This window comes from Ahaetulla prasina, chromosome 5 (assembly GCF_028640845.1).
Source record: "Ahaetulla prasina isolate Xishuangbanna chromosome 5, ASM2864084v1, whole genome shotgun sequence".
In the NCBI taxonomy this organism is placed as follows: domain Eukaryota; kingdom Metazoa; phylum Chordata; class Lepidosauria; order Squamata; family Colubridae; genus Ahaetulla; species Ahaetulla prasina.
Window position 1 is genome coordinate 84,753,954 of NC_080543.1, and position 15,137 is coordinate 84,769,090.

General features: G+C 38.2%; 1 protein-coding gene across 1 annotated transcript in view; it reads left to right on the forward strand.

Annotated features, from left to right (window-relative positions):
- ACE2 (angiotensin converting enzyme 2) overlaps positions 1 to 11,656 on the forward strand; it is a 54,955-nt gene extending 43,299 nt beyond the window's left edge. Inside the window, exons 13-19 of the mRNA XM_058186241.1 lie at positions 1,933 to 2,031; positions 2,377 to 2,499; positions 3,234 to 3,406; positions 3,607 to 3,665; positions 6,704 to 6,804; positions 8,836 to 8,952; positions 11,458 to 11,656. Of these exons, the coding sequence (XP_058042224.1) occupies positions 1,933 to 2,031; positions 2,377 to 2,499; positions 3,234 to 3,406; positions 3,607 to 3,665; positions 6,704 to 6,804; positions 8,836 to 8,952; positions 11,458 to 11,656 (871 nt within the window). The remainder of the gene's footprint in view (positions 1 to 1,932; positions 2,032 to 2,376; positions 2,500 to 3,233; positions 3,407 to 3,606; positions 3,666 to 6,703; positions 6,805 to 8,835; positions 8,953 to 11,457) is intronic.
- The last annotated feature ends 3,481 nt before the right edge of the window (positions 11,657 to 15,137 follow it).

Genomic DNA, 15,137 nt, shown 5'->3' on the forward strand with positions numbered 1-15,137 from the left:
ACACAAACACACACACACACACACACACACACACACTCTGAGGGGTGCTAGGGGTGTGTTACCACCACATCATTTTTTCCTAGAGAGTAAATCATCTGTATACCAAGTTTAGTTGAAATTTTTCAAGCCGTTCCAGAGTTATGCTGGAACACACACACACACACACACACACACACACACACACACACACACACCAGGGGTGTATTACCCCCACAGTATTTGTTTCCAGAGAGTAAGTCATCTGTGTATCAAGTTTGGTTGAAATTGCTTGAGCTGTTCCAGAGTTATGCTGGATCGTATATATACACATATATACATACATACATACATACATCCTTTTATATAGAGAGAGATTGATTCATTGATTGATTGTTTCCTGATTGCTTATTTGTAGCCTATGACTATTATTAAATGTTGTATCTTATGATTCTTGATGAATGTATCTTTTCTTTTATGTACACTGAGAGCATATTCACCAAGACAAATTCCTTGTGTATCCAATCACACTTGGCCAATAAAAAAATTCTATCTATTCTATTCTATATTGGAGATCCCATAGGGAGCCTGTGCAATAGTTGGGTTATGTTTAGATGGGTGTTCCCCACTATCTTTTTATTTACCATAGTGACCTCATCTTTATTTATTTTTTTAAAAGATTTTTAATTGTTGTGATATCGTTTTAACTGTTAGTGATGCACCATCCAGAGTCATGTTTATTGAAATGTGCAGTCACAGAAATGCATTTATTAAATAAATAAGGAAGTAAAGTATTATAAAAAAGGGCCATTCTGTGGTTTCTGGTGATGTCACGTTGACATATCTCCTCCTGTGCTTGGAAAGTGAAAAAGAAGGTGTCATACCAGCCCCAGCTACTTCCTAGGAAAGTTTTACTCCATAAGTTTTGACATCATAAGTTTTAGAGAAAAGGTACTTTTCTCTAAAGTTTTAGAGAACTTGACTCCATAAGTTTTAGAGAAAAGGTACTTATACTAAAGATGTTGAGTGCAGTGTTGCTGAGGCAAGCTCTGAGGAAAAAAATACATGAAAAACATATATTGAAAGCAATTCTCAGTGCCCAAAGCCCTTCCTACTGGGAGAGCAGTCAAATCAGATCTTGTTCCAATGTTTTGGGAACTTGGTGCCTTAGGCACTGTAAATTCCTTTCCTGGGACTGGTGTCCTTGAAGCTGAGCAGATGGTTCAGTTTGGCACCTCTGGTTCCTGTAAATGTCCATACTCCCCAATTTTCCATAGCATTTTTTCACAACCCCAGCATGCTTCCCCTTTCAGATGCCCTCTCCCCACCGGCTATAGCAGTTGCTAGCAAGCTTCAAAGAAAGTGAAGATGAGCAGCTGACATAAGGGTCATCCAGCAACAAATAGGTGGCTGAGCTGATCCTAAAGGATGAGATGCTGCATCCTTTCTGAAAGAAGAATTACTGCAATAGTTTGAAAACTCAAGAATATGCCAACATCAGTTATTTTCCCATCATAGGTAGCCATCACTTTATCTATTTCACTCCATTTCCAAGACATAATAACTTTTAATTTATAGAAAGGTGAAAGGTAAAAAATGACAGAAAGAAAGCAGAGTTAGGACGCTGAAAGAACCCTTTATTCTAAGTTCAACATTTAAGCTTAATTCAGGTTCCGTTGCACTTGTCCCTTATGTGAGTTATACAAAACAAGGGTCTGATTCAGGTTATTATAGTATATTATCAGAAAGGTAAACATACTTGAGATGACTGCCTTGAGGACAATGCTCTTTCTTTTATGTGAGGGATTTAGTCAATGTATGTCTAGAACTGGGATAAATGCTTTTATAATACACTGAGATTTTTTTAAGCAGTTGAATTCTTAATACAAGAAAGCGTCTGACTTTAAATCTTGCTTCCTTCTCAAATTCTAATGGAACCATTTCTCTTTTCTGCAGGCGAGAGATAGTCGGGGTTGTGGAGCCATTGCCTCACAATGAGGAATATTGTGACCCTGCTGTTCTATTTCATGTTGCCAATGACTACTCTTTCATAAGGTTTAACTTGTAACTCTTATTTGCTTTTTTTATTAGTTTTGTTAAAAAGAATTTCAATTTCTTTTTTAATTCCTCAAATTGAAGTACCACTTTAAAACTTTGCACAGCTCTAATCTCTTTTGACAAAACAGTGGTAAAAATAATGGTGACATGTGGTAAGCAGATAGGCTGAATGAAATAACTTAATGTGATCAGCATTTTAATATAATAAAATTACTTCTATAAAACTAACTTTATAAAATGTTTTATTTATTTAATTTCTATAGCTGCCCAATTTCAGACAAACGTTGACATTCTTACTGTAATCAGTAAATTGGTTTTATCTTCTCCCCTTCCCTTTTCTAGATATTATACAAGGACCATTTACCAGTTCCAATTTCAAGAGGCACTTTGCAAAGCTGCTGGTCACACAGGGGAACTTTATAAATGTGACATTTCTAATTCTAAAAATGCTGGACGCATTTTGAGGTAAGCGAGAGCTTGCTTTGCAGTGTATCATTTGAATAGCTGTAGGGAAATAAATTTTTTACTGTAGGCTCCAGATACCACTGCAAGTATTGTTAGTTTACATTTGCTTTAAAAGAAGAAACAGATGATAAGATGAAAATTAAGCTTCTCTTTTCACTGTCAACCCTGTAAGTTTTCAAGTTCCAAACATGCTATTATAGGTTTAAATTCTGGATGGAGGAAAAGCAAATGCTAACATCCACATGAACCCAAAAATCAGTAATCCAGGTAACCTTATGCAGTTTTTATGGGTTTTAGAGATATGTCATATAGAATAGAATAGAATTTTTATTGGCCAAATGTGATTGGACACACAAGAAATTTGTCTTGGTGCATATGCTCTCAGTGTACATAAAAGAAAAGATACCTTCGTATTACCTGGAAACTGATGTTATAACAGCAATTGCACAGAGGAAGTTTCGTTCCATATTTTGTTGTATACTTTTAAGGGTTTTCTGGGATTTGAGGAGATTGCTCTTCACTCTAGCATCAGGCATGTACTGAAAATCTGGTCCCTATTTAACTGTAACAGCTGAATTCTATTATCCTATTTATTCGAGATGTTTGCCACAGTTTTTGTTGGTGTGATTACAACTCACACAGAATAACTCTTCTTAAATTTAGTATGCCTTGTCTTCTCTTAACACAGTGAGTCTGAAAAGTGATCAAAATTTCCTATGTCTTTTTAAATACAGGGATATGCTTGCTTTGGGTAGTTCTCAGCCTTGGACAAAAGCTTTAGAAAGTATTACGGGAAGCCAAAAGATGGATGCAACACCATTTCGTCACTACTTTGATCCCTTACTCAAGTGGCTGGAAAAAAACAACAGCAATGAAAATGTTGGTTGGAATGTAAATTGGACTCCATGTAGGTTTTGTTGTATGATGTAATATGTCCCTCTTTTTTGGGGGGAGGGCATCCTTGTCTATTGATACTGCTCTTTGACTATTCCAGAGAAAGAACTGAAAAAAATAAAAAAATCAGTAGCAATTTGAATTGTAAATAAGAATATTTTGAAGTATACATTATTATTTTTAAGTTATTTATTTTTCTCTTTTTAAATCTAGATTCTAAGAATGCCATCAAAGTGAGGATCAGCTTGAAAACAGCACTGGGTGATGATGCAGTGAGTAGATGATGTCAGCTTGATTTCATTATTTGGGATTTATTTTAAGTAAAATGAAAATAGATCACAATGCAATCCTATAAAGATAGCAGATAATTCTTACCTTTAGGCTAGCGATAAAGGTATGATGAAGAAAAATGGAGGAGTCATGGAAAATACAGTTGGACCCAGCTGTATTGGCAAACTATCGTCTCCAACCTTCGCTTTCGTGTGGTGGCATATCAGCTTCCCCAATACCTGGAGGAATCTGTCTTTCTAGATCCGTTCCAGTCCGGCTTCAGACCTGGATACAGCACGGAGACGGCTTTGGTCGCATTGGTAGATGACCTCTGGAGGGCTCGGGACAGGGGATGTTTCTCTGTCCTGGTCCTCTTAGATCTCTCGGCGGCTTTTGATACCATCAACCATGGTATCCTGCTGCGGCGGTTGGAGGGATTGGGGGTGGGAAGCACCGTTTATCGGTGGTTCTCCTCCTATCTCTCTGGCCATTCGCAGATGGTGTTGGCAGGGGGGGCAGAGATCGACTTCTAGGTGCCTCACTTGTGGGGTGCCTCAGGGGTCGGTTCTCTCGCCTCTCCTGTTCAACATCTATATGAGGCCGCTGGGTGAGGTTATCCGTGGTTTCAGGGTGGATTATCATCTTTACGCTGATGATACTCAGCTGTACATTTCCACCCTGAACTACCCCAACAAAGCTGTCGAGGTGATGGCCTGGTGTCTTGAGGCCGTGCGGGTCTGGATGGGGAGGAACAGGCTCCAGCTCAACCCTACCAAGACAGAGTGGCTGTGGGTTCCGGTGTTCCGGTACTGGCTGTTGGGGGTGAAGTCTTGGCCCCCAGGGGAAGGGTGCGCAACTTGGGCGTTCTCCTGGACGATCGGCTGTCCCTAGAAGAACATCTGACGGCCGTCGCCAGGGGAGCATTTTATCAGGTTCGCCTAATTCGCCAGTTGCACCCCTTCCTTGACCGGGACTCCTTACGCACGGTCACTCACGCCCTCGTTACTTCTCGCCTGGACTATTGCAATGCTCTCTACATGGGGCTCCCCTTGAAGAGCACCAGGAGGCTCCAGCTAGTCCAGAATGCGGCTGCGCGGGTAATAGAGGGAGCACCACGTTGCTCCCATATAACACCTATCCTGCGTGGCCTGCACTGGCTGCCGGTAGCCTTCTGGGTGCAATTCAAGGTGTTAGTGACCACCTTCAAAGCGCTCCATGGCTTAGGACCGGTTTATCTACGAGACCACCTTCTGCCACCGATAGCCTCCCAATGACCTGTGCGCTCCCACAGAGTGGGCCTGCTCAGGGTGCCGTCGACCAAACAATGTTGGTTGGCGGCCCCCAGGGGGAGAGCCTTCTCTGTGGCAGCACCGGCCTTTGGAACGAGTTACCTCCGGGGTTACGCCAACTCCCCGACCTCCAAACCTTCAAACGGGAATTGAAGACTTTACTATTTAATCGTGCGGGACTAGCCTAAGTGCATTTTAATTATAATTTTAAATTTTAAAGGGTTTTACATCGGTCTTTGACCGTTTTAGTTAATTGGCCTATAAATATTTGTTTAAATTTGTTTTAAATTTGTTATTTATATTATGTATATTCTGTGTTTTTAATATGGCTGTAAACCGTCCTGAGTCCTTCGGGAGAAGGGCGGTATAGAAATTAAATTATAAATAAAATAAAATAAATAAATAAATAAAATAGAAAAAATTCAGAGAAGCTTGAATTTTGGTGAGCATTACGTAAAAAAATCAATGCATTTGGAAATCCCTTTGTCAGATTTTGAGCTTTCATACAACAAACTATTTTTACTGATGCTTGAGACATTTTTTCCTTTTCTGGCCAACATCATCAAGACATCTAAATTGATCAGGGGTGAAATGTAAAATTTGTTACTACCCGTTCCATGGGCGTAGCTTGGTGGTGGGAGTAATGTGACTGGGTGGGCATGGCCAACTTTTTTTTTTACTTTTAAAAGCATTTTTTTCTACAACCTCTTTGGCTGAAGAGGTTTAAAACTCTTTGGCTAAAGAGGTTTACAAAAATGCTTTTAAAAGCCTCTGATGATCAGGCAACTCAGCTGGGATCGCCAGAGGAGCCTTTTAAAAGCGTTTTTTACAGCCTCTTCGGCCGAAGAGGTTGTAGAAAAAATGCTTTGAAAAAGTTCTGACAATCCCAGCTGAGCCGCGCGATCATCAGAGGCTTTTTTTTTTACTTTTAAAAGCATTTTTTCGGCTGAAGAAAAAATGCTTTTAAAAGTAAAAAGAAACCCTCTGATGATCACGCAGCTCAGCTGGGCATGTGGGGGGAAGGGGGGCAGAGATTTTTGCTACCAGTTCTCCAAACCACCCGCCTCCATCACTACCGGATTGGGTGATCTGGTCTGAACCGGGAGCATTTCACCCCTGAAATTGATTGTCTAGACAGCATGACTTTTTAAAAAAATTGTTTTTAATTCAAATTCCAGTCAACCCTGACTCCAAGAGGCAGGCAATTTCAATGTTTAATAGTTCTTACAGACAGGAAATTCCTCCTTAATTCAATGGGTTTCAATCTTAAATATAATGATCCATTTATTTATTTAATTTTTGGTCCTACCCTCAGAAACAATAAAGAATAACTGAACAATTCTGTGCTTTTTACAACAGTCTTTCAGTTATTCAAGACAGCTATTTTATCTTCCTCCTATTAATTTTTGACAAAGAAAAGTTTTTCTCATTTAATGGTGAAAACTCCATTCACTTGCATGGGGGGTGTGGGGGGTAGGAGGGAGAGAAAGTGGGAATCTCTGTAACTAGAGAGTTAGAGGCTGACTCTATATTTGTAGAGTTATAGTTTGGAGGCTCTATAGTTTGGAGGCTGACTATATTTGTAGAGATCCTAACATTGTATCTGAATTCAACTGTGTGTTCAGCTACATAGATGAAATCATGTATATAGAGATGATTCCAGTAAGGGGAAAGTAATTTGAAAAGTATTTTCACTGTGGGTCGTATGTAAACATGCAACTGTCAATGTAATTGTCACCTTGAATTTACAGTACAACTGGGATGACAGTGAAATGTATTTATTTAAATCAACCATCGCCTATGCCATGCAGAAGTACTTTTTAGAAGTCAAGAATAAAACAGTGCTGTTTCAGTAAGTATATTGCCTCTTGTTTTCAAAGGGGATTACTTTTATACTATTTCATGACAGTGGTGTCTGCAAGTGGAGATCAAACAAGGCAAAATAACCCTCCGTTTATGGTGAAGTGTCCTTCGGTTGCACTGCCATGACTTTCATTTTGCCTTTCTTCCCTGAAGAGACCATTGATCTCTGATTACATCTAGATTTTATATGAGTATATATGTATATACCCTCAAACATTCTAGACTATATTAATCCAGGGTAGAAACAGAATAGTTTATGGTAATAGTCAATAATTAAAACTTTCATAATATATTTAATAATAAAAATATCCATGGCAAAAATTAACAGATATCTGTTGTTGTTGTTAGTTGTGAAGTCTGACCCATTGCAACCCAATGGACAACGTTTCTTCCAGGCCTTACTGTCCTCTACCATCCTCTGGAGTCCATTTAAACTCATGCCTACTGCTTCAGTGACTCCATCCAGCCACCTCGTTCTCTATCATCCCATTCTTCTTTTGCCCTCAATCTTTCCCAGCATTAGGCTCTTCTCCAGTGAGTCCTTCTTTCTCATTAGGTGGCTAAAGTATTTCAGTTTCATCTTCAGGATCTGGCCTTCTGAAGAGCAGTCACGGTTGATCTCCTCTAGGACTGACCGGTTTGATCGCCTTGCAGTCCAAGGGACTCGCAGGAGTCTTCTCCAGCACCAGAGTTCAAAGGCCTCAATTCTTTGGCACTCAGCCTTCCTTATGGTCCAGCCTTCACAGCCATACATTGCAATTGGGAAAACCATAGCCTTGACTATATGCACTTTTGTTGGCAGGGTGATGTGTCTGCTTTTTAGTACGCTGTCTAGATTTGCCATAGCTTTCCTCCCCAGGAGCAAGCATCTTTTAATTTCTTGGCTGCAGTCCCCATCTGCGGTGATCTTGGAGCCCAGGAAAATAAAATCTATCAATACTTCAATTTCTTCCCCATCTATTTGCCAGGAATTGAGAGGGACAGATGCCATGATCTTAGTTTTCTTAATGTTGAGTTTCATGCCAACTTTTGCACTCTCCTTCTTCACCAGCATCAAGAGGCTCTTTAATTCCTCTTCACTTTCTGCCATTAGAGTGGTATCATCGGCATATCTGAGGTTGTTGATATTTCTCCCGGCCATCTTAATTCCAATTTTTGATTCATGTAGCCCCACCTGTCTCATGATGTGCTCTGCATATAAGCTAAATAGGCAGGGCAACATACAATTATTAATGGAAATGGAAATTCTATTTCCATTTGAAAACAGGAGAGAAAAAAGTAAATTCTCTTTCCCCCAATACCAGCTGAGCTCTATTTTCCATACTCCTAAAACACGGGTGTCAAATTCACGGTATCATGTTCATAGAACTGGGGTGGGCATGGCCAGTGCATGACGCATCTGGCCCGCAGGTTGCCAGTTTGACATCCCTGTCCTAGAATGTTTCATATGACTCAGTTTAGCAATGGAAAAAGAGGAAGGGAGAAAGGAGAAAAGGAAAAGGAGAAAAGTGGGAAATATTGTCAGGAAAATAGAGAATAGAATAGAATAGAATAGAATAGAATAGAATAGAATAGAATAGAATAGAATAGAATAGAATAGGGGGAAATATCTGATATGAAAATATGTGTGACTGGGACAAGATATTGCTTTACTCTTGCTAATCATTTGTGTAAGGCTACCAGAAGTATAGACTCAAATAATTTGATCCTGGCGGAAAAATTCTTATTTTCTATGTAAAGAATATTAAGTTAATTTTAGTTATTGGTGTCAATTTATTTTGATTCAAACTAGATATTTCATAAGAAAATTAAATATGTACTTTTGTGTACTGGATTATTTGAACTCATTTTCCACCTTTTTGCATATATAAATATCTATTATGTAGTCAATGTTTGCAATCCACATATTCCAATGGCAATAGGAGGGATCCCTTTGTTGGCATATAATTTGGATCAAATATTAACACAGCTAGTTCTAAGCTTGAATATTTCTAATCAATACAAATTTCTCTCCCACCAGAACAAATAATGTCCGTGTGAGTTATGTGACACTGAGGATCTCCTTTTATTTTACAGTCAGCATGCCAAACAATACTTCAGAATTGGTTCCTAAATCTGAAGTGGAAGAAGCAATCAGGTGAAACTCTGGACTGTAAACAAATCAATAGGGTCAGGGTGATTTGTACTTGGATGGGAATATAGGACTGTAAATTTAAGATTGTTAAGTCAAAAAACATCCTAGAAAAATCATGGTAATAAACCACTTTTGTGTTGTTTTCAAGAAAATTCATGGACATATTCCTGATGTTATCAGTTAAAATACAAATTTTTTAATGCAGGAAAATAGAGTAAAGATTGTATGAGTAATTGGAAAAATTGGCATACAGCAACATTAAATTACCTTGCTTTATGTTGTTGGAAGAAATGTCCATCTCGATTCAATTCCAAGTGGGAAGAAAAACCCTGGAAACATGGGGACTGCTTGGAAAGATGGTTTAATGGTGGACAGGACTCCTCTTCCTGTGAAAGAAATGTATTCTGATTGGTTGTCAGACTCCCATGGAGCCTTGCACGGGTAACTTTGTCTTGAGTCCCAACTTGGTTGAATCTTGCTGGATGAGGTAATCTCCCCAGGTTGCCATGTAGTGACTTCTGTTGCTAGATGGGTCCAGGGCTAATCCTATCATGTCCTGAGGGCCATGTCTTAATCCCATTACCCTGGAGCTGAAGGTGGGAAAGAAAGCTGCAAGGAGCTGTTTTGTCTTTAAAACATGTTTCTCACTTTCTCATCCAGGGAAATATAATATTCTGCCTTTTTAATATTTCCTAGAATATTTCATTCTTCTAGAAGGAGTGTGGGTGCTAACTTTCTTCTGTGTGTATAATCAAGTTCAGAATGAGAAAACCACATAATATTGATGTTAATAAGTTAATTGACATCGTTGGAGTATGGATAATCAGTTCATATATCATACAAAACATGATTTTTTTTCATGAAATCAGTGAAAATCAACAAAAATAGCCCATTTCCAGTGTTGAGTCATGTATATAATAATTATAATCTTTATTGTGATCATAGAACAGAATTCAGTCTAATGACATTAAATTTTAATACTGAGATCAGATCTAATCTAACAAATTTCTTCTTATAACTCATTAAATATTGAAATCTGATAACAATATACCTACTACATATCAGCATCCATCCTCCAAATTCAACAGAATAAATAGATAAATAAAAGTATGTTCACATTGTATTGAATTGTCAGACAGCAATCACATATAAATTTAGGTAAATAAATTATAATGAATGCAATGTAAGACTGAAAAATAAAAACTGAATTACAAGGCAAACAAAATAAGAATGTCTTTTACCACTTTAGAGTAGATTAAAGTCTAAAAACATTTAAATATACTACTGCTTCATTCAAAGAATGAAGAAGGGAATGGAGGCTTGACGGTTAGCAATAATCCTTTATTAACAACAAACTAACAGCGAGTAAAAATAGGGCAATATTCCCGAACAAACCAACTTCACTCACAGCTGCTACTTATATAGCAGCTATCACCTGTTGGCCAATGATGGCCACTCATTTATAAGCCAATAGGCAACGATTCTCTAGCCTCATACGCTGCACTCCTCCCCCCATGGATGGCACATGCATAATCCTGCAAGTATGCAGGGCGCCGACGCAATCGTCCCGATCGACGCAGTTCAGGGCTCCCAGCAGGTTGAACAGAAGGAGGTAGCTCTGGAGCCGCAGGAACAACCGGGACCGATGAAGGCGATACCGCAGGAGGGCTGGAAGGCGGCACCGCAGGAGGACTGGAGGGCAGCACCTCAGAAGGGCTAGCCGACGGAAGTGTTGAACCATCCGATAAAGTAGCCATCGGAAACTTTGGTTGTAGTGAGACATCGAAATTGCCAACCGGCTGAAGAGTAGGAACCGAAAGTAATCCATTGTGCTTTGCACGCGTGGGTTTGTATCCCACCTTCGTCGCCAGTGCTTCATTCAAAGAATGAAGAAGGGAATGGAGGCTTGACGGTTAGCAATAATCCTTTATTGACAACAAACTAACAGCGAGTAAAAATAGGGCAATATTCCCGAACAAACCAATTTCACTCACGCTGCTACTTATATAGCAGCTATCACCTGTTGGCCAATGATGGCCACTCATTTATAAGCCAATAGGCAACGATTCTCTAGCCTCATACGCTGCAACTACAGTGAAAGGAAAGATGAGAATTGTCAATGGAACCTCCATAAATAGTGAATGTATAACTTTTATACATTTATACATTATATACATTTTATACTTTTATAAAATACTTTCCAGTATTTACTGATAAAATGAAAAAGGCCAAACTAAACAGCAGAAATTCTGAAAGAGAGAGAGAGAGAAGGGAGGGAGGGAGGGAGGGAGGGAGAGAGGAAGGAAGGAAGGAAGGAAGGAAGGAAGGAAGGAAGGAAGGAAGGAAGGAAGGAAGGACAAGCATCTCATACTTGTTATGCATATCTTTTATTATAAATATAATAAAATATAATAAATAATATCACTGCAGGGTCACTTTACAATTGCAAAAACACTTTAGTAGACTGCCTGGAAATGTTTTAAAGAAAAATTCTGACTTCATTTACAGTCTGTCTCGGGAACGTATCAATGAAGCTTTCAAATTGACTGATCAAACTTTGGAATTTGTTGGCCTCTTACCAACATTGGCACCACCTTATGAATCACCTATAACAGTGTGGCTTGTAGTATTTGGAGTTGTGATTGGTCTCGTAGTGATTGGAATCATCACCTTGATCATTATTGGACAGAAAGATCGAAAAAAGTAAGTGCTATTTATGGATGTTTAGTCTTAAATCAAGGTTCATTTTGTACAATATACAACAGTGTTTCTCAACCTTGTGAATTTTAAGATAGGTGGACTTCAACTGCCAGAATTCATCAGCCAGCTCCTTTCTCAATTCATGTATCTCATTGGTATTTTTAACCAATACCTACCATGTCTCAAAGAAGGGACACGGTGGCTTAGTGGATAAGACACTGAGCTTGTCGATTGAAAGATTAGCAGTTCAGCAGTTCAAATCCCTAGTGCCACGTAATGGGGTGAGCTCCCGTTACTTATCCCAGCTTTTGCCAACCTTGCAGTTTGAAAGCACGTAAAAAATGCAAGTAGAAAAATAGGGACCACCTTTGGTGGGAAGGTAACAGCATTCCGTGCACCTTTGGCGTTGAGAGACTTTTCTGACAGCGCTGGCTCTTTGGCTTTAAAACAGGGATGAGCACCGCTCCCTAGAGTCGGAAATGACTAGCACTTATGTACGAGGGGAACCTTTACCTTTACCTTTTTACCATGTCTCAAATTTTTATTTTTATTTTATTTTTTATTTTGTCACACAGTATATACAAGCATAAGCATGAAATAATTATACAGTATATAAGCATATATATAAGTATGAGTATATAATAACTATATTAATTGGATATAACGAAAGGAAACAATAGGACAGGAACGATAGGCAGGTTTGTGCTCTTATGCATGCCCCTTATAGACCTCTTAGAAATGGGGTGAGGTCAATAGTAGATAGTTTTTGGTTGAAGCTTTAGGGATTTTGGGAAGAGACCATAGAGTCAGGTACTTTATTCCAGGCATTAACAACTCTGTTACTGAAGTCATATTTTCTGCAATCAAGATTGGAGCGGTTAACATTAAGCTTAAATCTGTTGTGTGCTCGTGTATTGTTGCAATTGAAGCTGAAGTAGTCTTCGACAGGAAGGACATTGTAATAGATGATTCTATGAGTTAAACTCAGATCATGTCGAAGGCGGTGTAGTTCTAAATTTTCTAAACCAGGATTTCAAGTCTGGTGGCATAAGGTATTTTGTTGTATTCAGAGGAGTGGAGAACTCCTCTTGTAAAATATTTCTGGACACGTTCAATTGTATTGATGTCAGAAATGTGGTATGGGTTCCAGACAGTCGAGCTGTATTCAAAAATTGGTCTAGCAAATGTTTTATATGCTCTGGTTAGTAGTGTAGTGTTCTTGGAGAAGAAGCTATGCAAGATTAGGTTTACAACTCTTAGAGCCTTTTTCGCGATGTAGTTGCAGTGGGCTTTGGCACGTAGATCATTTGATATGAAAACTCGTACGTCTTTAGCAGGGTGGGAGTCATCTGTAAGGTAGTGTCGATCAAGCTTGTACTTAGTGTTTAGGTTCTTTTTTTCAATATGTAATGTTTGTCAAGATTGATAAAAACAGAGTTTTACTAGAAAAACACTGTGTTTTCTGTGCACATGCTGATAGTTTTTAAATAATTAAATACTAATTGATGTATTATTTTTATGTGCAGGAAAAAGCAGGCAGCAAAAACTGATGCCATTGAAACTGCTGCCATTCATGACGATTGTGGACAAAGCAATTCAACATTTCAACTTGATGAAGCTGCTACAACAACTTTCTAAAAGCCAACCAAATAAATGGACTTGCCCTATATTTTTGCATGTTTGTGGTCAACACACTAACATACAAAGGGACACATTTATATAGATAATGCTAAAAATAAAGGCTCTGTAAAGCAGAAATGGATTTGTAGAGCACGGATGAATTCGAGTAACTCAGTTAATATTCTCTCCCACCACTTTTTTTTTTAAAAAATTAACTAAGCAGTTGTAGTTTGCCATTTCTGGCTAAAAACACTTGATAAGTATTTTTCAAGAATATACTTCCTATAAAAATATGCAAAATAAAAAATTATGGAAAAAGAGACAGATTCTTAAAACATGGAAGATAGTGATGGATTTCTTTTAAGGGTCAAGAACTTTTTTTATATATAAAAAAGTTTTATTTTTACATTCATATCCAACAACTCATCCAATGTATAGTCATATACAATTAGTCGGGCTTGCCCAGTCACCACCCCCTCCTTTTAACTCTCTTCCCTCTTCTACCTTCTTCTACTTTCCACACCTTCCTCCCCTTCTCTTATCTACATCCTCTCCTCCCTCCACCCTACACCTTCCTTCTCCCTCTTCTCCCTCTCTTTCTTCCTCTTCTCCTCTTTCCTATCTCCTACTCTCTCCTTCTTTCTCCCTCCCCACCATTCTAAAATGGTAGCTGGGCAGACCCGACTCTACATTAATTATATTTATACATCTTCAATAATTCCTGTACATTAACCATAACTCCATCCTCTATCCTCATCCCTCCCCAATTCCCCTCTCCCTTACCCCCCACCACCCCGACTTCCCAGAACAAAATGCAGGGTATCAAAACTAACAATCATAATACAAAATAATTCCTAAATTATAATCTCTAGTCACCCCACACGTAATCACACGCTCAATTCCCCTCTCCTTCAAAAATATATCTAATACAAAATATTTCCTAAATTTACTCATATGCTATTTGATATTTTTTTATCTGATACTTATTTTGAATATAATCAATACACATTTTCCATTCTAAAATATATTTTTCTTGTGTATAGTCTTTCAAGTAAGCAGAAATTTTTGCCATTTCTGCCAGATTTGATACTTTAAGTGTCCATTCTTCAATTATAGGTAATTCTTCTTTCTTCCAATATTGAGCAATCAAAAGTCTTGTGGCTGTTATTAAGTTCAAAATCAATTTAATCTCTATAGTGGTACAATCCATAATTATTCCTAGTAGAAAGAACTGCGGAGAAAATCTTCTTTTTCAGAATGTTCTGCATAAACCACCATACTTTAATCCAAAATGCTTTAACTTTTTTACAAGTCCACCATATATGGTAATAAATGGCATCTTCACAATCACATCTCCAACATTTAGCCTGTACATTAGGATACATACATGACAACATTTTGGGGTCTAAGTGCCATCTATAAAACATCTTATAAAAATTTTCTCTCATATTTTGCGCTTGTGTAAATTTAACATTCCTCACCCAAATTCTTTCCCAAGTTTCCAATATTATTGGTTGCTGAAAATTTTGTGCCCACTTAATCATACAATCCTTAACCAATTCAATCTCTGAGTCTATTTCTACTAATACATTATACAACCTCTTAATATGCTGTTGACCTTGATCTCTCATTTGTTTTAACAAATTATCCTCAGTTTGCCTAATACCTATTTTTTGATCTAATTTCCATTCTTCTTGTAATTGTCCATATTGAAACCATGTATAATTTTTTCCTTCTTCCCCCATCTTTTCTCTGGATTTTAATTGTAATTCCCCCTTTTCAATACAAAGAAGTTCTTTATAAGTAACTACCTCCATCTTTTGATATATATTTATATTTTCTATCATGTGTCTTGGGATTGCCCATAT